At 40.9% G+C, this 23,764-nt stretch overlaps 1 protein-coding gene across 5 annotated transcripts in view; it reads left to right on the top strand.

Annotated features, from left to right (window-relative positions):
* LOC136568526 (5'-AMP-activated protein kinase catalytic subunit alpha-1-like) overlaps positions 1-23,764 on the top strand; it is a 74,588-nt gene that overhangs the window by 33,143 nt on the left and 17,681 nt on the right. For all 5 annotated transcript variants that reach the window (XM_066568538.1, XM_066568539.1, XM_066568540.1 and 2 more), the window contains 5 exons: positions 108-249; positions 3,770-3,863; positions 4,690-4,834; positions 6,988-7,075; positions 7,977-8,201. In XM_066568538.1, the coding sequence (XP_066424635.1) occupies positions 108-249; positions 3,770-3,863; positions 4,690-4,834; positions 6,988-7,075; positions 7,977-8,201 (694 nt within the window). The remainder of the gene's footprint in view (positions 1-107; positions 250-3,769; positions 3,864-4,689; positions 4,835-6,987; positions 7,076-7,976; positions 8,202-23,764) is intronic.

The raw sequence follows: 23,764 nt of genomic DNA, 5'->3' as shown, positions 1-23,764 counted from the left end.
CAGAAGAAACAATGTGCCATCTGGTTTTCAACCTCCTCAAGGATAATGGGGCTAATGTGGAATGCTTATATCTTAATTGTGATATTTCTTGGCCTTGTTTCTTGCAGTTGGTAAACATGAATTAACTGGGCATAAAGTCGCAGTGAAGATCCTAAATCGACAGAAGATTCGCAGCCTTGATGTTGTAGGAAAAATCCGCAGGGAGATCCAGAACCTCAAACTCTTCCGACATCCTCATATAATTAAACTGTAAGTTTTGCTTGCTATAATCATATATATTTAAACAGTAGTCCCTTGCTCTCACTGGTCTGAAACATGTTCAAAGGGCAATACTATTAGTGGTATACTTTAAGGAAAGTAACCAGTTTTCAACTATGTAACCATTTTTGGTGTACTCTGTAATGCATTTTCACAAAACTGATTATTCTGCAGGGCAGAGGGCTTCCATTAGTTCTTTACTTAGAAATTCTTTGGGCAGGTATAGAGAAGGTAGTGGCATGATGGATGCTTACAGTAACATCCATCTCAGTTGTTTTAGCTGCTGCTTCTGTTTTCTTTTTTCTGGTAATGTTTGAGCTTTGTTTCTGCTTGGAAACTGAGTTCAGTACAAGATTGTAAAGGGTACTTCAATAGTAAATTTGTTGTGTTTTCTTTACTCAAAATATTTTTTAGGGTTGTGTTGGTCAGTGCCCTGTTTTTTCCTGTGTATATGGTGCTCTACAAGATTTTCCTGAAATATGTGCAGTCTGTTAAATGTGATCTCATATTTCAGAGCTCTTCAATCTAGCTGTTACTGCTTAACTAAATAAATGCGATATTTACAGTGTGCCTGTTTACATTTGTTTGATCAGTAGCTCATCAACAGAGTTCAGAATACAGTTATGTCCCGGAGTAGACACCTTGTATCTGGTCTGAGGAAATAAATTATAAATACTATTGACTTTTGTACTTTTCCTATAAAGTCAACCTGTACATCTAGCAGGGCAAATTTAGAATATGGGTGACTTTCACTGTTAATTGTGGTGTTGGAGTTAAGGTTTTCTTTATTGGCAGTCTTTTTTTGTGATCATGCTTTCACTGATATATGCCATCCCTATACACTCATTTGGCAACAACACTTATACTGGAGCTAAATTTGATTGTGTCAGATCACACTGACTTCTTCAGTGGGTCAGTTTTCAGAAGACTATTGAGCTGATTAGTTTGGCTGCAGAGCTGCTAGTGCTGCCAGGTAGAATTCATGAATGAGTCCAAAGTATATAACTTTAGCTAAAACAAAATAGGAAGTGTAAGTGTGCCAATTGAGATATTTGGGCTGGAACAAGAATGTGTACTTCTGGTGCTGCCAAACTTCTAAGTCATCTTAACAAGTTTCAGGTTTCAATTTCTGTCCTGGGGAATTATGGGGAGAATTTTCTCTTCTGCATGCTGAGAGAAAGGTCAAGACAAAGGAGATGATGGAAAAATTGATGGGTCCCAAGCTTTTCAGTTGGTCATCTTGCATTTTCAAAACAGAAGGGTTATTAGCCTGAATGCAAATAGCATTTGAGCTATAATTGATAATGTTGTGTAGATAGACTTGCTGGTGACTTTGGATCATGATGCTTGTGCTATTAGCTGTATTAGGGAACTGCTAGGTTTTTACGAAGCAGAGCAACGCACACTCCCCAGGCAGGTGCAAAAGAGAGCTCCTTTACTGCACAAACTAGGCCTTTTTAAGCAGATGAGCTTTTCTCAATTACATACTTTTAAAATACAACAAACATAATCCAACCAACCACCATACACCACAATGTGAACACACAGTGGTTATATAACTTGTTTTTCTACCTCTAATTCAGCTGAGTCACTCCCATAGTCCTTTTCTACTTAGCCAAAGTAACAGGAGTGATCCATGATTTTATAAGGCCTTCATTTTTAAAGGTTTTACCTATCTGCAACACTAGGTAGCAGCTCAAGATACTTGGCATAAAGGTAATGAGATTATTTCAGCTGAATATTACAAATTAGACAATGTCTAATTTGGAACAGCATGCTTTATTAAAATTTTTCATACAATGCTTTATCAATATATGCAGTTGCAAAGCTGCCTCACAAAGATTTTCTTTTTATACCATGCTTTAAATAAAAACCTTTGGAGCATCTCCTGTTGTGGTTTTTGACCTCTAGCAATAGAATGCATCTTGTTTTCCTATGTAAATTGCCTCTTTGTGCATTCTGGTCATCTATGCTGTGTGGTTTGATAACCTTACTTATAGGTATGTAACTATTTCACATCTTTTTCCATAACTACAAAAATGAACTGACTATAGAGAAACATGACTGAATCTTCCAACAGGCTGAAAATATGAGGTGCAGAATGGCTCATTCTTTTCAGTGATGCTAAGAGGTTTATCTTCCAGCACTGCTCACTATCTCACTATCTAGACGATGGAAAATGACCGTGAAGATCTAAAATAAAAGCTTGCTCATGTTTTCCTGAAGCATAGAGCTTAGTAATTTCACAACTATGGAAAATGTCATTAACAGTAGGGGTGTTAGAAATGAGGTTGCACTGTAGCTTTTGGATTAAAAGGATTACAGTGTTATTTCTGTAGAGTGTCTTAGTTATGACTTCAGAATGTTCAAGTACATGACACTTTCAACCAAGGTATTTGAGAGAAAATTAGTAAAGGTAAAACATCTTGGACTATAAGATGTTAGGTAAGTTAACTTTGAAGATGACTCCTTCAGAATAGTATTCAGATTATTGGAATGTTACACTACAATGCTAAGCTGTTAAAATAGATACATGCACACATACATTCACCTGGATAGTCTGAACTCACTGCTGTCAAGAAAAACTTCTCTGTTAGCTGGAGCATGTCTGGTTTTCCCCCTTGTCTTAGAATCAGCATTTGAAAGAACATTTCAGTTCTATAGTGTATGGGTGAATTCAATTATTTTTTTACAATTGAGATATTTGTATGCTTAAGTGTAGTACCTTGAAGCATTCATTTGCATCCAATTGCTATCTCCTGTCTTCTTAATATAGTATCTGAATTTTTTGACTGAAGGTTTATTGGTGTGCATTTTCTTGCTATGTTAAAAATTGGTCACTTCTGACTGCTGGAAGAAGAAAAAAAACTAAACAACATTTAGGTAAGGATATGTAGAAAACATATCAATCTCCTAAGTGGAGAATTTGACCATAAACTAGTTTTTTCAAAACCTCAAAGCTAACTTTAAAGTATAGTGATAAAAATATAACCAAGGTGTTAATACTCTTAAGTACTAATGAGAAATTTAGGTCTCTTTGTAAAAGATAATTGCTTTCAATCATCATGAATATTTTTTCAAGTCTTGAAGTATACTTTATTTATGACAAGGCAAGGGGGTTTTGCCTGTTAAAGTTGAAGGGTGTGTGCTTTTTAAGACACTAGCAAAGTCCTTTCGAATCCCTTCCTGATTACACTAAAATGTCTGTGAGACAGCACTGTATATGGCTTCATAGAAAACATTTGGACTCAGAGTAGTCCTCTGAAAGTACAGACTGATCTTCCTCGTGGGAAATACAAATTCCCTGGTAATCTTGGCGATGATGGTATCACATAGTGAAAGGAGAGGAAATAGCTTCTGAAAAATATTAACATTCCAGTAGCTGTAAATGGGCTGGTAATTTTTTTCAAGTATACCTTTAATCTGACCCTTTGCACAACTTTGGTTTTAACTAAATGTAACTAGCTGCTTTTACTGAGTGAATAGACTAACAGATACTTATTCTTATCAGGTACCAGGTCATCAGTACACCAACTGACATTTTCATGGTGATGGAATATGTTTCAGGAGGAGAACTGTTTGATTATATCTGTAAAAATGGAAGGGTAAGAAGTAGTCTAACTCTACAAATCAATGACTTGCATTCTGTTATTGCTTTTGCAATCTTCCTGTTAAATGAAGGTTTGTTTCTTATGTATTCAGCATTAATTTTGCGGTTAGCAATTAAAATATACCTTATGACTATATCTTGTTTTGAAAATAAAAATGGTTATATATCAACATGTTTCAAATCTTTGTGACTTTGTAGCATTTTTCCACTCTACTGAAGAATAAATGATACTGATATGTTAATTTACAATTACTGTGTAGAAACTGGATGGATATGCTACCCAATTGGAGTAGCTGTAAACTTTCTTCAGTATAAACTATTGTTGAAAAGCTACTGTTGTGCCCCTATTACCCTCTTCTACTATTAGACTGGTTTCTGTGAAAGTCCTAAAGTCACTTTTGACAAACTATCTAGATAGCCAGGATATGTTTAGTTAGTTGTTAGACTGAGCAAACTTTGACACAGATTAGGGTGTGTTTATAGGAAATATCCAGTTAAGTCTGCTGTTTAGGGCTAGCTGCTAATAGGAGCATAAACCGTATCCGAAGTTTATCACTTATATACTGAGTGTCATCAGCTTTTGTCAACTTTAATCTTATACCATGCTTAAATATCTAAGTTAATTGATATTTTAATTAGACAAAATTAATGTTTGGGTGCTAATATTTCTAATTACTGAGTATATAACATGTGCTGTATAAAATATCAAAACTATAAATGATAGCTTTTGGTCATTGGAAAGTTTCCTTCAATTCATATAGGGGAAAATCAAGTTATCCTTCCACTGTCTCAAAATTGTTTAAAACCTTTGTTTGTCTTAGCTTGATGAAAAGGAAAGTAGACGTCTGTTCCAGCAAATCCTTTCTGGTGTGGATTACTGTCACAGGCATATGGTAGTACATAGAGATCTGAAGCCTGAAAATGTGCTGCTTGATGCACACATGAATGCCAAGATAGCTGATTTTGGTAAGCATTGCTATTTTATATCTGATCACATTTCTGGTGTTATTTAGGTCCTGTTAATTTAGATCCTGGCCCGACCGCAGGACCTCTCTCACATTTCTCACTGCTGGCAGTTTGCAAAGTTCAGGTCAAAACAGTTTCTAATTGCTAAATGTAGTCTTTACGAGTGGCTACAGTTGCAAACCCAAAACCATCACCTTCGAAGCAGAGCTCTTGCCTCTCTTTCTTTCATCACAGCTTTTGCTAAAGTCTCCACTTCCATAGTTTTTTCTCCTTGGCCGGGTGCTGCTGACAAGTCACCATCGACTTGGACTGGAGTGGGGAGGTTGGTGCAATGCCCTGGCTGCGGAATTCACCCTAAGGCAGCTCAAAACCGCTAACTGCAGTGTCTCTGAGACAAGGAAAAACAAATGAAAAGAGAACCAAAAAAAACCTCCACTTAAGCAAAGTCCAAACAGCCAGCAAAGCAAAAACCATGCGGCAAAAGGGGGCAAGCTGCTTGTTCCAACAGACTCTAAAAGCTCCCTCAAAACACCCCCGCCCCCATTCTGTTCCTGGCTGCACTGCTGGTTCTTAAAGACACAGCTTAATATTTTCTCTGATAATGCTAAGTAGACTTAGTTCCCCACCTTGCCACTTCAAAACTGACTCTCTGATTGTTTCTTTATCTATAAAATGCAGATGCTTAGCTCTCTTTTAAGTACAGTGCAGGGAAAGTTCATCATATTTAAGAACTACATTGCTCTAGTAAAATACACTACTTCTAAGAAACTGCTCTAATTTCACTTTAAAAGCTCTACAGATGTGACTGAAAAATGTAATTAAAGCATAAAAGGTAAAATAAGAACATTTTTGCAAATTCCTGTGCTTTTAGCTATATAACTGCTGTGAGAAACAGAGCTTACTCTTTGAAATTTTAAAAAGTTTAATAAGGGATAAAAGGGACAATATCCAGCGCTGGGGTGTTTGGCAATATGCCAAAAACATACCTGGCTTAAAACAATGTTCTTATATACTGTTACATTACATGCATTATATGTATATTCATGAGCATTTATACATTATTCAAACAGTCTTGTGAGTTTAGATGTTTCAGGAATTCTTTTGCTTGGTTTTAACCTTTGACTTGTCTGCATGCCATCCTGTAGATTAAATCAGTATATTTTATTTTTTCTCATGGTTCCATCTTGTTGTTTTTACACTCTCTGATAACGAAGACTCAGTAAATTCTTCTCTTGGTGCTCCTGTTTCTGTCACTGTTATCTTATCATTCAGATAAGATAGTCCACAAATGTGAGAAACAACATAATTATTTTACACCATTCTCTGAGTTAGTTACATTAATAAAAGCATTTTTTAACATGACATAGTCTTTATTTTAATATTATGCTAAGGCCTGAGATATATTTATCATGCTACTATTTATATAAGCTATATGGTGCATACATAAACTGACAGATTATACTATACCAAAAAGCAGTTAAAAGAAATTATGAATTGTACTACATCAAAATCTTTGTGATTAATAATAACATGCAGAAGCTAACACACAAATGTGAAAGCCAATACTATATCGTAATTTATAACAGCTGCCTAAGTAATCAGAAGCTTAATTGTTTATACTAGCTATTTAACGCAGCTGCTGTGAGGACTGGTAGCAAGTTCTTGGTGTCTAAATTGTGGCAAGGTTGTGTGCACTCCTGAGTTCCCTTATTCTATATAACCTCTTAAAGAATTTTAGGCAATTCTTTGGTAGCATCTTCCTCTTTGGCATTTAGAAGAGAATATGGTTTTTAAGACACTTTTGTGTTAATGACCAGAATCCTATATTACTATGTTGCTCTCTCCTTTAGAGCAGCTTTGTTCTCTATCATGCTTGTGTAATCCAGAATGGATTAGTTTTTGTCTTGGAATTAATATGTTTTTGAACATTCCTAGGTTGTGTGCAATAATGGATTGATGTTACTCAAGTTTCTGTTAAACTAAATGCAGGATCGTGTGTTGTTCTCATATAAAAATTTCAATCACTCCAAACAATTTTGCCTCCTTACTGAGATAAATTAGTTAACTTTCTAATTTGAATTGCCAGTGATCTTTTCTAGTGTAAAATCACTTTGCTCTGTGAATCTTTAGTAGTTATTCTTATATACTTTCAGGTCTATCAAATATGATGGCAGATGGAGAATTTTTAAGAACAAGCTGTGGTTCCCCTAACTATGCTGCACCAGAAGTAATTTCAGGAAGGTAGTTTCTTTTCTACTGGATACATGTATGAGCTTCTTTTCTATTGGGTGCATATGTGCATGTACTTCAGTCATTTTGCTGCTTAATTCTAAAGGCTACAAAATAGTGTAATGTACAAGCTTTATACTAAGAAATTGTGAGCTGAACTCTTAATTGCCTTGATAATTTTTTATAAATATTTAAGACTTTGACCGAGCTTTGAACAGTTTTTGTAAGGTGGAGGTGATGTCTGATGTCCCAAATACAGTGTGTACAGTGTCCCTGAATTGGTTTAAAAAATCTCATTTACAGCTCAGATCTTGCAAGTAGAGGTACAGATAGAAATACAGGCAAAGTATACTATGAAGTTGAGTAGCAGTGAAATATCTGCCGTAGAATCTATATTCAGTATGAATTTACTCAGTGATTGTCAAATATGCTGCTTTCAGCTCACTACCCTAATATCTTTTGCTGACTGGAGGCCAAATGTATGTTTTATTCATGCAGTAGCATAGAAGATGTGGCAAGTTCTGCTATGTGGACTTGTCTTAAACTTCTTAGCCTCCAAGGCTTGGAGGCTAGATGACTACATAGATTGCACTCAAATAGTGATAGCGATGTATAACATGGGCTTTCTTGGTAGTAGCTGCAAGTTTCTTTCAGTTTGCCATTATCTTAAATTGTATCTGTGGATTATTTTTATGCAATAGAGAGGAAAACGAAGTACTTTTCTAGTTTCTGTTACATATGTGAAGAGGAAAGACATGAGTTCAAGGCATAGTACTGAATGGTATAGTGAGTGCAGATTAGTTGTCCAAAGTTCATATACTCTTGATTAACATGATACAATTTAAGAATGTAGAAAAAAAATCTATTTAAATGTATTAAGCACAAATTGCTAATATTTAACTTTTTTTCCCAGATTATATGCAGGTCCAGAAGTAGATATTTGGAGCAGTGGAGTTATTCTCTATGCTTTGTTATGTGGAACACTTCCATTTGATGATGATCATGTGCCAACCCTTTTTAAGAAGATATGTGATGGTATCTTTTATACCCCTCAATACCTGAATCCATCTGTATCTAGTCTTCTGAAACACATGCTGCAAGTAGATCCAATGAAGAGAGCAACAATCAGAAACATTAGGTAAAATGTTAACTGATATCTGATCAGAGGAGGCTGGAATGTTAATTTTAATGAAAATATGCAGAACAAAGAAATAATTTATATAGCTTGTCCCTGGTTTATAGTCTGAGATGAAAAATTCAACTTCTGTTTTTTTGGCTTTAGCTCTGGCTCTGATCTCCTGTGGCCAATGAAGTATCTACTGGTGGTCAGAGTAGAACAAATATATATGTTGCATATAAAAATTCTGTGAAATTCTACATTTAAGAGTGCTAAATCAAGCCTGTTTACCTGCAGAATGGTTTGCAAAAACTGTACAGTATTGACTTCTCTGGGCAAGAAAAATATTTGCTGATTTGAACTGCTGTTTTGTATGGTAAATGTCTGAGGGGAAGTTATGACTCTTTAACCTGATAACTATTGCTTTTATTAATATTTCTGCAGACTCAGCAAAATAATCTATTGAGGTTGAATATTCCATGTATAAGATGGCACTCACTATTCTAGCTTGAAAACCCTGCCACGAACCTGTGTACGAGTGACAATTGCTACATAGAATACTGATAAGTTTAAGACTGCAGATAGAGATAGACATCATGGACTCCAGATTTCAAGATAGAATTATGGAGAGGGTGACCACTTTTTGACAAGTGAACAGTGGGTAGAATTAAAAAAAGGTAGCTTCATGCAATAGCAGAGTTAGGTATTCCTGTTTTATTTGTAAGAAGCTCTAAGGAGAGAGCTCTGAAATACTACCTTAGTGAAGATGCTTCCTCATTTAGGAATGGAAGTTTTTAAGTTAGCAATGTTTTTGTTCTTTCAGTAAAACAAAAAATGTGTTACATATATCCCTTACTACTTCATTAAAATGGAAAGTAGTTTCATAGAATGTTAAACGGTTGGAAGGGACTTAAAGATCATCTAATTTCAACCCCCCTGCCATGGGCAGGGATACCTTCCACTAGACCAGGTTGCTTAATATTGGCAATGGAGAGACAGGGACATCTGAACTTGGATCAGAAGCCGATTTTTATTGAGAATAAAAAGTGTTTATATAGGGTTGACTTGTATGACACTTATATAGGGTTCTATTTTTGGTAACAATTTCCTATTGGTTACACATTCTTCATGACATCTGTTACCTGGTAATCATTATCTTATCGCAAAGTTTCACAACATATCTCTTGGTCACTTTTACACCAGAGATCTGTGTCTGTCTCTCCCATGGTTTCTGCTTGATCAGGCCTAAGATATCAGGCTCCTTTATCAGTTCCATTGTACTCTCTCTTACTGTCTATACCTCCCCCTTTCCTTTCAACTAAAAATACACTCAAGTGACTTGTCTATTAGTTTTTTCACACACTGTAAAATACAAGGAATAACCATAACAATACATAATATAATGCCTAATACATATAAGCCTATTTTAACTAAATTTCTTATCCATCCACCAAGTCCCCAATCCCCCAGAAGTCTACCTAGCCAATCAAATCCATCATCTACTTGCAGTTTGTTTACACCCTCTTTCAGGGCTTGAATGCTTGCATGGATTGATTGAGAGTGGTCGGACAGGTTCATGCAACATATTCCATTGAATTCCTCACATCCATGTCCTTGTGCTAAAAGCAAAAAAATTATCGCTGCCCTAATTTGCAATGTAGCATGTCTAATAGAATCGACATCAGCTAAAAGTCCTGTTAATGCTAAGGACATAGCATTAGTTTGTCTAGCTAGCCAATAACCTAATTTGTTAAGTAATCCTAAAACTTTTCTTGCTACTACACCAGGGGGAAAAATGATGCTGCCCATTGCTGTCCTTTATACCAAAAATCAAACCGGTCATCACAATCTTTGTCAAAAGCATGTAAGGTTCGCTTAACTTTAGAGGGATATTTATGCTGAAAAATTGGTATGTGAGGTTGTGGTTGGAGACAGACAAACAACACGAACTCCCCCAAGATCATGAGACAAACAGCAGCGGTTTATTATGGAAGACTCTTTATATGGGGGGTTTGAAAGTCCCGTGTTAAAACAGCTGATTGACTGAGATCTCTCTCTGCCCAGATCTCTGGCCAGTGGTGTGCCTGCATCTAAGCTTGAACAGGGTTGGCTGAGGGTCCCTTGTATAGGTTTGAATCCAACCTATTGTACTGTGACAATTCCTCCTTTCCTTTTTAATAAAAAATGTAAAATGTTGTCTGTTATCCTACCTGCAAGGGCCCTTTGCAGACAGGGTGACAGAAGACAGCATGGGTCTAATTTGAATGAGGTTTTCCACCGAATTTGACAAACCTAGCTCCCCTCAGCCAGCGATCTGTCCCACGTACCACTGGAGTTGTAGCACTCACTTCCAGGAGCTGTTAGGCGAGATCACAATCCTTCAGGTTAACATGCCAAAGGTTAACTACTTATAAGTACAAGTTACAACTTAACTCTAACACTAAGAAACGATTTAACCCATAGAACCATTAGAAAAACCCAATTATCAGAAAAACAGTTTGTAAACAGAAAAACAATTTGTAAACAAAGAAAGTCCTTAAATGAACTGTCACTTCAATAGTCCCAGATTTCCATGAGGTAGATAAACAAGTTGTTTCCATCACTGTTCCACACATGGCTCCACAATGTTTGTTGACAGGCTGTCACGATCCACTAGTACAAGCAGGGGTCGTGATGGTTCGTTAACTGATCTCAGAGTGCAAAAACAACACAGAGGGGATTTCAGTATTAATCAAAACAAATGCACCTTTTATTGAGTGCCCACAGCAAATGCAATAGAAGGATTAGAAAGGAGATAAAGGATAGAGAGAGAGAGAAAGAGGGGAGGAATAGCTACCAACAGAGAGACGAAATCCTCGTGGTCCAGCCAACAGATCCGTCTTGTTGCGTTGTGGAGAATCTCAAAGTCTTGGTTAACTCAGGGGTCTATTATAGTCCTCTGACAAGGGGGGAATAGGTAAAAGACAATGGAGAAATAAGTCTATTGAAAAACGGGTACAGACAGTCCATGTTCCGAAGCAGGGCAAGTCAATTTCAGCAGTGAGCGGGACCCATTGTTCTTGGTCCAGAGAACACATCTGCAGGCAACACTTTGCAAACATCCCACTTCAGTCAGGTCAGTGCCCCTGTGTTGGAATTATAAGGGTCTCAGTCCTTGGGAGGGGGCTTCAATCCTCCGTCCATCATGGTGGTCGTCAGGCAGATGAGGGATTTTCTGTGGGGGATCACCAAAGTTACCCTAGAAAGTCAGACTTTCTCCAAATCGGGTGGCATCTGGCCAAGAGGTGGGGAAATTCATGGGCTATTGTGATGAGCGGGTAGCGTGAAGCAGGTGTAAGACTGTGGTGACACAGCAAGCACACCTGCAAACAATCACTTGGCGAGCATCTACCTCAACCAGGCCAGAACTCCAGTCACGGTCTTCAGGGTCTTAGTCTCTGTCCTTGTGACAGTCGTGGGGCAAAAGAGGGAAACTTCGGACCATCTCTTACACAGGCCGTCAGGAGGATGCTGCTTGTGGGCTCAGGCAGGACGTAGGGCAGGACAGACCATATTAGGTCTTTGATCACTTACTACCTGAGTCCAGTACATTTGGGGCTGTCTTTGAAATGTCCCCTGTGGTATGGACTGGTGTGACCAGTTTACCTTCACACGGCCTTGTTGTCCACATCTGTAGCAATGGGGAGTTTGTTTAACAGCAGCTGTAATAGTATTAGCTAACATATCCATGTTGTGAGATCCAGTCACAACCTTAGGACATGCATTTATCATATCCTCTAGGGATGGATTCTCTTTAGGTAATGCATCTATTATCTTTCTACAGTCTTCATTTGCATTATCTTGTGCTAACTGTAGTATTAATTGGCTCCTTGCTTTTCTGTTTGCTATCTGTTTTTTCATAGCATCTTGCAATTGTTCTATGAACCGCATATATAGTTTGTTGGGGTTTTATCTTATACTTGAATAACTTTGGGTAGACACAGACATATTTGTACTTTTTGTTAGAGCTCGCATTGCTAAGTCCTTTGCTTGGGCTAGGATTAAGGGGTCCAGGCGTGCTTGGGTTTGTGGGTCTTCCATGGGGGGCAGTTCCATAAGTTGAGAAATCCCTGACCCAAAACATGGGTCCTGCTGCGAAGCTCTTGAATTTTGCAGTCCCTGGTCTTCTGCATAAGACATCCAGGCTGATTCAAACATCATATATTGCACTGCAGTACAGAGTAATTTTGCAATTTGCTTCGTATCATAGGGGGTTAATTCACTAGCAGTTATAAATCAAAGCCTATTTGCAACAGCAGGTGACCCTAACCTGTGTTTAACAGCCAGTTGGCATAGCTCTGAAAGGATTTGCCAATTAAAGGGCACGTATTTGTCGGGTGTTGTCCCATTACCTAATACAACTGGGAATGCTGCAATTGCTCCCCCTCTCACTGCTAGTCCTCTGATGATGGTGAATACATGGGTACAAAAATTAGTTCAGCCCCCTCTATATCCCCACATTCTATCGCTTTTTGTTTTACCTCCATCCAGAAGATTACCAGGTCACGAGTGGGGATGGTTTCTGCTCGGAACATCAGAGAGGCTGGAGCTGTTGTCGGCAGGGTTGCAAGGGCTTCTTCGGGTTGTTAGAACTTTGGCTGTAGGTGTGATGGTGCAATGGCAGCGACACGTGCTGGGCTGGGGGCGGGACTCAACATCGTAGTGCTGGGACTTCCTGGTTTCGGTGCATTTCCGGGTGTGATGTAGTGCCAACATCCAGGCATTTCTAGTGACATCATCTCGGGCCCCATCCCTGTGTTGCAGCAGCAGGCATGACCAGCAGAGCTGGGACTGTGAGCGCAGTTTGTGGGCTGAGCCAACCAGCTCCAGGCAGGGACGGTCCAGGCATTTCCATGGTGATGATGGGCGTGGGCAGCTCCGGTGGTGAGGGAGTGATCCCGGGAGCCGCATGGAGCTGCGTCATGGTCACAGGATGCTCAGCCAAGATGGCGGTGTGGTCTGACCCAGCACATCAGCCCCACGGCGTGGACACTGGGTGCTCTAGTGCTGCACAGCACCCCCACAGCGTGGGCACAGGGCGTTCTGGCACCACACTGCATCCCCGTGGCGCGGGCACAGGGTGTTCCAGCACTGCCCAGCATCTTGCACGGGCGCACCTTCGCTGCTTGCTGTGGTTCCGCCTGCTGCTGGGGCCCCACTGGCCACCGCAGAATTGCTGCTACTCTGAGCTCTGCCGCCCCCCTCTGTTGCACAGTGGAAACACGCTGAGGCCCTGCCACGTGGAGCGATCGCAGAATCTGGCTCGTTGTTGCCTGACGCAGTTTGTCCGTGCACCGGAGCACTGCCACGTGTGGGGGTTGTGGAAAGTGGCTTGCCAGGGTACGGTGCCGGTGCAGGGGGCACATTCAGGGTGACGCAGCCGCACAGGACGGCAGAGCCCCACAGGGTGACCATTTCATCCAGCCACATCATCTGTGGGCTTGGAAGGGTGCCCAACTCCCCCACTAACGCCTCTGGTGCCCACTCCTCACCATGTGCCCCGGTATTTAACAGTCTCATCTATGGGAATTAATCACGCCGACTCCATTTTCTTCATGGTGGAAAAAAGCCCCTTCTAAATTCACGTAACTCGGTTTTATACAGTTTTACAGACCTCATGTGTGACTCCAATTGGTTAGTAGCTTTCTTGCCAATTACTTTTATTGGTTAGTAACAAGTTGTTATCCTGTATTGACTGGTCACTCAAACCCCCGGTGTGTACATGCAGGAAAAGTTGTTTGTGAGAGATAGTTTTCATTTTTCTAACGGTGTAAAAACAATTCATAGAGGTGGCTAGTCGTTTTTTCACGCAGGAATAGATTGTTATGCTAACGAACTGCTCACACCAGGATTGCTTTCACATGGGAACTTGCAAAGTGCTAGCTTCCCTTAGAAGAAATGACAGGCTAACAGAGCAGGCCTGATATTATGAGGCCTTTTTCTTATAATTTTTCCACTTTACTGCAATGCTCATCAAATCTAAAATAAGTTTCCGGGGCTTTATAAGTTTTATTGGGCTTTCATCACCTCTGGAAGCTGCTTGAATTATAAATTGGCCAGTTCGCGCCCAAGTATTCAAATCAAGGGCAGCCTCTTTAGTTGTGTCCAATCTGTGGTTCTTAGCCCACGTTATTAAAGCTAACGATGCCTCTTCATCATAATCGATGTCCCATTCCTCAAGAAGAAGTTTCCATACCTTCATAACTGAATGATCCTGCACAGAGACAAAGCCACGATTTCTTCGGTGGGGTTTTTCTTCTATTTTTCAGCTTTTTCAGCTTCTCTGGCTCCTATGCTGCTTTTGTCTCCCCTGCACAGTACACAGAGATGGCTGTGTCCTCACACAGGAGCACCACGTGTTACGTGAGGTCATGGTCAGAGACAGACAAATGACATGAACTCTCGGAAGATCATGAGACAAACAGCAGTGGTTTATTATGGAAGACTCTTTATACGGGGGTTTGAAAGTCCCGTGTTAAAACAGCTGATGGGTTGAGATCTCTCCCCGCTTAGATCTCTGGCCAGTGGTGTGCCTGCATCTAAGCTTGAACAGGGTTGGCTGAGGGTCCTCTATATAGGTTTGAATCCAACCTATCGTACCGTGACAAAAAATCACAGACGTGTTTGGGGTTAAAAGGGATAATTGCCCAAGGCTACATGGTCTTCCTTTTATTATGCAATGGGATGGCAGGCCAAGCCAAATCCCCACAAATTAAAAATACTCCAGGAGGTAAAAGTAATGGAGCATTGGTTTAGCAAGAAATAATCCTGGATGTATAATTACACCATGCGCTCGCATTTTTATACACAGGTTCATGAGGGGAAACAGCCCAAGCCTTAGACTGATTTTTCCCAGAATAATTAAACCTTTTACAAAGATCCATTTTCACTGAGCCCAGAAGTTCTAACTCTTGAGGCTCAAGGGACACCAGGGAAAATAAGGGGTCCATTGATCCCAGGCATGATTGCTGTTTTGCAACATTGTATTTGCCTGACTCAGGCAAGGCCAATTGTCTAAGGGCAGAGCAGCAAGGCACATTGAAAAAGGATTATCAGGGGATGCAGTGGCCAAACACAACATATCTTGTCCTGTAACATTCACCAAGGTTACCCAAACATCTGTTTTAGGTTGGTTAACAGGCCATGTCTGAGCACTAGAAACAATTCCCAGTAAATACCATAGTATTCAGGAAGTCATAATTTATCCTTATTCTCAGTAGGAATAAGCCACTGGTTTGGAGTAATTTCCAATTGTTCAGGTAGATCAAACTTATACCCACACACTAATCATTGAATTTGTGTGTTATTTCTGCTGCTTCTCGTTGGATCACATTGACAGCAAGCACCTTGCCTTTTATGAGATGTGCAGTACCACAGTATCCCATATTCAACACATTTGCATAGGTCAAACAGGTGCTGATGTGGCGAGGTCCTGTTCACAAGGATTCTCCTCTGATGTTGGTGTTAAAGGTGAATCTTCTGGTGATGCAAAGGTTCTGTAAACAGCTTCACAGTCTTTGCTGGAATCCACTTGGGACCATTCTCTGTGGAGACACAAGCAAAACCTCTACCCCAGGTGACCAAAGGATAAGGCCCCAATATTTTACTGGATTCTGGATCCTTCACTAAAACAGGGGGTTTTTCCTTTTGTTGCAATTGTAAATTACAATTAAAATGTCGAACAATCGGTGGGTTGGGGTCCATCAAAGAACAATGCAAAGAGTTGAAAACATAAAGGGCTTTCTGTAGTCTCTCGGCAGGGATGCCATCTCCGGTTCCCCCTTCTGTTGACTTAAGAGATGCTTGAGGGAGCCATAAGCCTGTTCAATGATAGATTGGCCTGTTGGGGAATGAGGAATACTTGTTTTGTGCATAATTCCCCACAAGGCAAAAATGGTAGTAACTTGACGGGAAGTATAAGCTGGTCCATTGTCTGTCCTTACTTCAGATGGTATACCAAGAGATGCAAAAACAGCAGTGAAGTGTCTACAGACATCTTTAGCTGTTGCCCTTGAATGGGCTGATGCAAAAAGAGCACCAAAAAAGATATCAATAGAAGAATGAATGTATTTTAAGCGACCAAATTCAGAAAAATGGGTAAAGTCGGACTGCCAGATTTGAAGGCTCTGAAGCCCTCTGGGATTAGGACCTCCTGCAACAGAGGGAAAAGAACACCTTTGGCAATCGGGACAAACAGCAATAATTGCTGAAGCTTGGGCTTTGGTAATGCCAATGTGTCAAAGCAAAGCAGCAGCATTTTGGTGAAAAAAAGAATGGCTCAATTTAGCCTGTTCTATCTTATTAGGTAGAACAGTTTGTAGTACAGTCATTGTTCAAAGGTCAGCTTGCCTGTTCCCTTCAGCCAAAAATCCGGGAAGGTCTATATGCAATCGAATATGCATAACAAAGTAATGAGACGTTCTATTTTATAAGAAAAAAACAAGGAGCTGCAACCAATTAAAAAGTTGTGAATTTTCAACCTCTCTGATGCTTCTGCTCTCATCACGATTCCTGCACCATAAGCTGAATCTGTAACCACATTAAAAGGAACAGAAAATTTTTGAAAAGCTCTGACAACAGCAGCAAGTTCAACAATTTGGGGGGACCCCTCAATTGTGGATGCATCTGCTCTCCAGTCACTAGAAGAGGGATCTCTCCATATTACCACTGATTTATGAGAGCGACCAGAACCATCTATGAATACTGTTAAAGCTTGAAGTGGAACCTCACTCTTCTTTGGTTTTTCTATCAATTGAAATAGAGGTATTAAAAGCTTATGTTTTGGAGGATGTATTGAGATTTGTCCACTGAATTCGGCAAAGGCCATCCGAACATCCTCTGATTCCTGAAATATCCAATTCTAATAAAAGGTGGTAAGAGGTAGGAAAATAGTGGAAAATTCCACTCCCTCAAGAGAAGTGAGTCTTTGTCAGACCTTAACAACTAATTGGGCCATCATTTCATGTTGAGTACTGATGGTTTTGGTCATTTGGTCTGGTAAAAAAATCCATTCAATGATAAGCAAAGGGTCTGGTGCCTTGGAGTCTCATTGATAAATCAAAGTGTGGGGCCTTTTTGCTGGACGCAAAATTATTAAAAAGAAAGGCAGTTCAGATGCCCAGTGTTCAGCTTGTTGGCTTACTAAGGCATCAGATATGCATTGCAGCACCTGCTGAGCTTGTAAAGTTACCTAGGTGATAAAAGGTCTGAGTCTTATTTTAGCAATTCAAAGGACTTAGCTCTGCATTTGAAATTCCTAACAAGGATCGCACCCAATTGATTGCTCCCAAAAGTTTTTGCACATCATGTAAGGTGCGAATGTTTATCTGAATTTGCAGAGCTTGGGGGGAAATTGAATGGACTCCAATGTGCCACCGCAAATACCTCCATGGGAGGTGTTTTTGTACCTTTTCGGGAGCTATGCAAAGCCCTGCCTGATTTACAGCTTATGTGACAAGGGCTAAGGTTTTCTCCATGACTTCCTGTTCTTCAGCTGCTACAAGAACATATGATGATAAAAAAGAATATTAGGCATTTGTTGATGAACATGTTTGAGGACCTTAGCAACATATCACTGGCAAATAGTACAGGAGTTTTTCATGCCTTTAAGTAAAACAACCCAGTGCTATCACTGTAAGGGAACCTGCATGTTTGTGATTAAAACTGAAAAGGCAAATTTAGGAGCATCATCAGGATGTAAAGGAATATAAAAAAATCAATCTTTTAAATCAATAACAGTCAAGTGCCAGTTTTGGGGGATCGTGGTAGGAGGTGGGAGACCAGGCTGTAATGCCCCCATGTCCTCCATAGCTGCGTTAATTTTTTGAAGATCATGGAGTAAACGCCACTTGCCAGTTTGTTTTTTGATAACAAACACAGAAGAATTCCAAGGACTGGTAGAAGGGACAATATGTCCTTTCTGGAGTTGTTGTTGGACCAACTCCATTAATGCACACAGTTTTTGCAATGGTAGGGACCATTGATCCACCCAAACTGGATTTTCTGTTTTTCAGGTTGGTTTTAAAGTGTTTCATGCTTCAATGGCCCCCATTAAAAATCTGATTGAATTCTAAAGTTCCATTGGTAGAGAACATCCCTCCCCCATAGCACCATCGGCACTGGTAACACAAATGATTTGACTGAGGTGAGGTGTCCCTCAGGGCCTTTGATCTATATCAAGTGCCAGCTTTGATACCTGTAGCTGCTCCCTCCAATGCCTGAAAGTGCCTGAGGCACTTCAGCAAGGGACCACTGTGAGGGCCATTTAGCTTGAGAGATAACTGTAACATCAGCCCCTGTGTCTATGAGACTGACAAGTGTTATCTCTTGTCCATTTAATGTCAGGGTACATCGGCATGTGGGGCATTGTTCTAATATAGGTTGTACCCAGCATACTTGGGTGTCCCAGTAGACCCAAATTCCCCTTATAGCGTTATGTCTGTGAATGGTATGTTCATGGTTTGGGGAAGTAAAATCAATTGAACTATTCGAGTTCCTTGGGGAATGGTGCAAGGTGGTTGAGGTGTCCAGGCCATAATCATAATTTCATAGTCAGAGTCAGAGTCTATAACCCCAGAGAGAACAAACAGTCTCATCAAAGAGGTGGATGACTAACCTAAAAGCAATGCATGCATACGCTGCCCTGGTGGTCCAAAAACTCCTGTGGGAAGCAAATGAACAGATGAATCAAGTAACGTTACTGTGATGGAGGTTGCCAGGTCCAGTCCAGTGCTTCCTGGTGTGGCGGGTTGTAAATCGGCAACGGTCCGGCAAAGGCTGCTTGTGGCGGTGGCTGGGCTGAGGCTTGCTGTGTTCTGCTCTGAGGCATCCACTGGGGCATTTGTGTCTGTGCGCGGTGCCACCCCGTTCTTCAGCTCCAGTTTCCTGATATCGGATGCCCTTCAAAATCATACTTGGAATGACATTGATTAGCATAATGCCTTCCTTTATGGCACTGAGGGCAAATACTGTGAGCTTTGGATCTGGCCTCCCCCTTTTGGAAACAGTCCTTTTTCAAATGCCCAGATTTTTTGCACCCGAAGCATGTTTGTGGGTCCCCTGGCATAATCTTCAAAGCTGCAAAGGCATTAGCTATACCAGCCCCCACAGCCTCATAAGTAACTGTTGCTGTATGCTGAAGTGTGCCAAGGCCATTACATGCCTCAATCATTTCCAGCAGGGTGGGTTCCTCCTTGGTCAAGGACTTAAGCAGTTTTTTACAGTCCTCATTAGCATTTTCAACAGCTAATTTTAAAAGCAACACCTCTCTGACAATGTCATTCTCAATTTGTCTTTCACAAGCTTGTTTTAAGCCGTCAATAAATTGCATATAAGATTCAGCTGGTCCTTGCTTTACAGTAGTAAATACTTTTTGGGGGGTCGCAGCATCGGGAACCTTTAAAAATGTGATACACGCAGCTTCAGTAATGCCCTCAAGGGCTTCTCTAGGAATGCGGGCTTGCCCCACAGGGTCTGAGTGAGCCCCTTCCCCGGCCAGGTGGTCAATCATGAGGGCTGTGATATTCTGGTTTGTATGCCCTACAAACCTTACAAGCAAAACTTCTAACCCCTTCTTCCACTAAGCATCAAAAATAGCATACTGAGTTGGGGTTAATAATACTTTCGCCAGTCCCTTTAAATCATGAGGGGGTCATAGGATGAGTTGACAATGTAGACTGTTAAAGATTAACAAAATAGAGAGACCCTAGCCCGTGTTCTGTAGCCGTGTGGCGTAGTCCCTTAATTTCCGAATAGCGAGGGGTTCCCACTGTGGGTTGTTTCCCCTGGTGCCGCAAAGCCTGACCGGCGTGACTATTTTTGCTGCGATATCAAAATCTCCCTCCTTAAGAGCCTTTTTCTTTAACCGCATCCAGTTATCATGAGGGTCAAGAGGGAATAGATCAGTCTCATAATCTGAAGGTCCCAGATCGATGGGGTCCCTGTCCTCCTCACTGCTAGAGCCGCAGGTAGCAATCTAGGCTGTTAACAACTGTGAGACAGGATGCCTTCCCCTCCTTTATCTGGGCAGAGTGGAGGTTGATGGCTGCAGCCACTCTTCAGTATGAGGGGCGCCAGTTTCAAGTGGGTAGGGAGAGTCAGAGTGGGGTAGGAGGCCAGCGGTATCTGCAGAGGATACAGCCTGAGACTGCTCTTGCTTTTTCAATGTCTCAAAAATCATTCTCCAGGATGGGAGCATACACATTGCCAGCTTGTGTCCTGTAGTGGCTAAATCATAGAGCTTAACTCCCACATCATCCCAAACAGCACTTGTAAAAATAGAGGAGTCAGCGATGTCAGAACGTTTAACAGCCACCCATTTTAGAATGAGTTTCGAGTCCAGCTTTGGCAAGGACTTGACATGTTTTACAAGCAAAGCAAGCATTAGTTTAAAAACGCCTCTCTCTTTAGACATGCTTTGTCCCATGTTCCCCCTGGCTCACCTCCTTCTTCGTGGAGAGATTATTTTGGGCCCGCTCCTGGTTCTTGCACTAGCACTTCCAGTTCTGAGGGGCTCGCTGACTGCAGCCAGATAGGCTGGTTCTTGCTCCTCACACGGGGCTACCAATTATTGGCGATGGAGAGACAGGGACATCTGAACTTGAATCAGAAGCCGATTTTTATTGAGAATACAAAGTATTTATATAGGGTTGACTTGTATGACACTTATATAGGGTTCTATTTTTGGTAACAATTTCCTGTTGGTTACACATGACATCCGTTACCTGGTAATCATTATCTTATCACAAAGTTTCACAACATGTCTCTTGGTCACTTCTACACCAGGGAGCAGTTATCTGTGTCTGTCTCTCCTATGGTTTCTGTTCAATCAGGCCTAAGATATCAGGCTCCTTTATCAGTTCCACTGTACTCTCTGTCTTACTCTCTATAGCTCAAGGCCTTATCCAACCTGGCCTTGAACACTTCCAGGGATGGGGCATCCACAACCTCCTGGGCAACCTGTCCCAGTGCCTGACCACCCACACAATAAAGAATTTCTTCCTAATATCTAACCTAAGTTTCCCCTCTTTCAATTTGTACCCATTACTCCTTGTCCTATCACTACAGTTCTGAACAAAGAGTCCCTCTCTGGCTTCCCTGTAGGCTCCTTCAGATAGGGGAAGGTGCTATGAGTTCTCCAGGCTGAACAGCCCAAACTTTCTCAGCCTGTCTTCATAGAGAAGGTGCTACAATCCTCTTATCAAGTTAGTCTCCCTTCTCTGGACTTGCTCCAACAAATCCATGTCCTTATGTTGGGGACACCAGACCTGAATGCAGTACTCCAGGTAGGGTCTCACAAGAGCAGAACAGAGGGGGAGAATCACCTCCCTCACCCTGCTGGCCATGCTCCTTTGGATGAAGCCCAGGATTCCATTGGCTTTCTGGGCTGTGAGTGCTGACTGCCAGCTCATGGTGAATTTTTCATTACTTATCACCCCCAAGTCCTTCTCTGCAGAGCTGCTCTCAATCACTTCTCTGCCCAACCTGTAGGTGTACCTGGGATTTCTTTGACCCAGGTGTAGGACTTGGTACTTTGTTTTGTTGAACTTGATGAGGTTTACACAGGCCCACTTCTCAAGCGTGTCAAAGTCCCTCTAGATGGCATCCTTTCTCTCCATTGTGTCAACTGCACCACACAGCTCGATGGTGTCAGCAAATTTGCTGGGGGTGCCCTCAATCCCACTGTCCATGTTGTCGACAAAGATGTTGAACAGTATTGGCCCCAGTACCCACCCCTGAGGGACACCACTCATCACTGGTCTCCATGTGGACAATGAGCTGTTGACCCCAACTCTTTGCATGCGACCAGCCAGTTCTTTATCCACCGAGTGGGCCATCCATCAAATCCATGTCTCTCCAATTTGGAGACAAGGATGTCATGCGGGACAGTGTCAAACACTTTGCACAAGTCCAGGCAGATGATGCCAGTTGCTCTGCCCTATCTACCAATGCTGTAGCCCTGTCACAGAAGGTCACCAAATTTGTCAGGCATGATTTCCCTTTTATAAAGCCATGTTGGCTGTTAACAATCACCTCTGTTTTCCATGTGCCTTAGCATAATTTCCAGGAGAATCTGCTCCATGATCTTGCCTGGCACAGAGGTGAGACTGACTGGGCTGTAGTACCCTGGGTCTTCTGCTTTCCCCTTTTTAAAAATGGGAATTGCATTTCCTTTTTTCCAGTCCTTGGGAAGTTCACCTGACTGCCACGATTTTTCAAAAATGATGGATAGTGGCTTAGCAACTTTCTCTGCCAGATCCCTCAGGACCCATGAATGAATCTCATTGGGTCCCATGGACTTGTGCACATTCAGGTTCTTTACATAGTCTTGAACCTGATATTTTTCTACAGTAGGCTTAGGGTCTTCATTCTCCCACTCCCTTGCTTAACTTGGGGGGGTGTGGCTGGAGCACTTGCTGTTGAAGACTGAGGCATAGAAGTCATTGAGAAGCCTTGCAGAAATCAAAGCACTGAGAACTAAACATTGTAAAACTTAAGCTAAGTTCCTATCCCTTCATCTAAGTCATGTTAAATAAGTCCGAAAGAGAAGTGATATGAAAAAAGATGTTGAAAATTGTTGACTACAGAGCATGGATGGATTTTTGAATCCTAAACAATTTTGTCTTGTTAGCTATGAAACATCATCTCAGTTTAAAAGATAAAATTTTGACTTTAATTGACTCCCTTAATTTTTCTAGTGGTATGCGCATGCAAAGAAAGACGCCCACTGTAACAAATAGTGACAAAATATTCAGTTATTCAGCTAGAGCTGTGCTTTATAATCATATAGGAAAAACTTTTTCTACTTCTAAGTTAATTGCTTTCATATGATGCAAGTACATTTTGCTCAATTCAGTTGTGCTGAGGCATGTTCTCAGGCTCATACTGACTAGAGCTTGATCAATATAACTGCTCTTAAATCTGTAGCAATTCTTTATGCTATAGAATAGAATACTTATAAAATTAGCATCATATCGTATCCTACGACTAGTTAAACAGCTTACTCTAGGCACACAAAATTATTTATTTTTGTATGATTGGGCAACCTAAGTATTTGGTTCCTTCTATATATTTCCTTTTCACTCTTAGCCTATGGATACACTAGTAAAGAGGTACAGATCAACTCTTCTGTAGCCTTCCCTCAACTCTTTACGGCTTGAAGAGACAGCAGGGGTTTTCTGAATGGAAAACTCATAGGCAGCTTGTTGGGGGTGGGGAGCATGTGACTTCAGTGTTCAAACATCTACTAAAAAAAATATTCAGTATCAAGATTTCTTTAATTTGTTAAGTATTCTTATGTATGTACTTGGGGAGGGACAACTTTGATTGGGTGGCATATATATTTCAGTTGAAAATATCTCAAAACTAAAATTATTTTTCTTTTTACTACCTCTAACTACAAACCCAAGGCCAAAACCACATCTATTTATATAAAAAGCTGGTTGACTTATACAAAGATATTATTCAAGATCAGGTAGTTGAAACCCTTAGAAGAAAGAGGCATTTTTCAGTCTCCTGCAAAATGTCTAGCAAAATCTTGTGAAGGA

The sequence above is a fragment of the Molothrus aeneus genome, chromosome W (genome assembly GCF_037042795.1).
Source record: "Molothrus aeneus isolate 106 chromosome W, BPBGC_Maene_1.0, whole genome shotgun sequence".
NCBI lineage: Eukaryota > Metazoa > Chordata > Aves > Passeriformes > Icteridae > Molothrus > Molothrus aeneus.
Note: the sequence above shows the minus strand (reverse complement) of the source record. Positions and strands in the feature narration are given on the sequence as shown.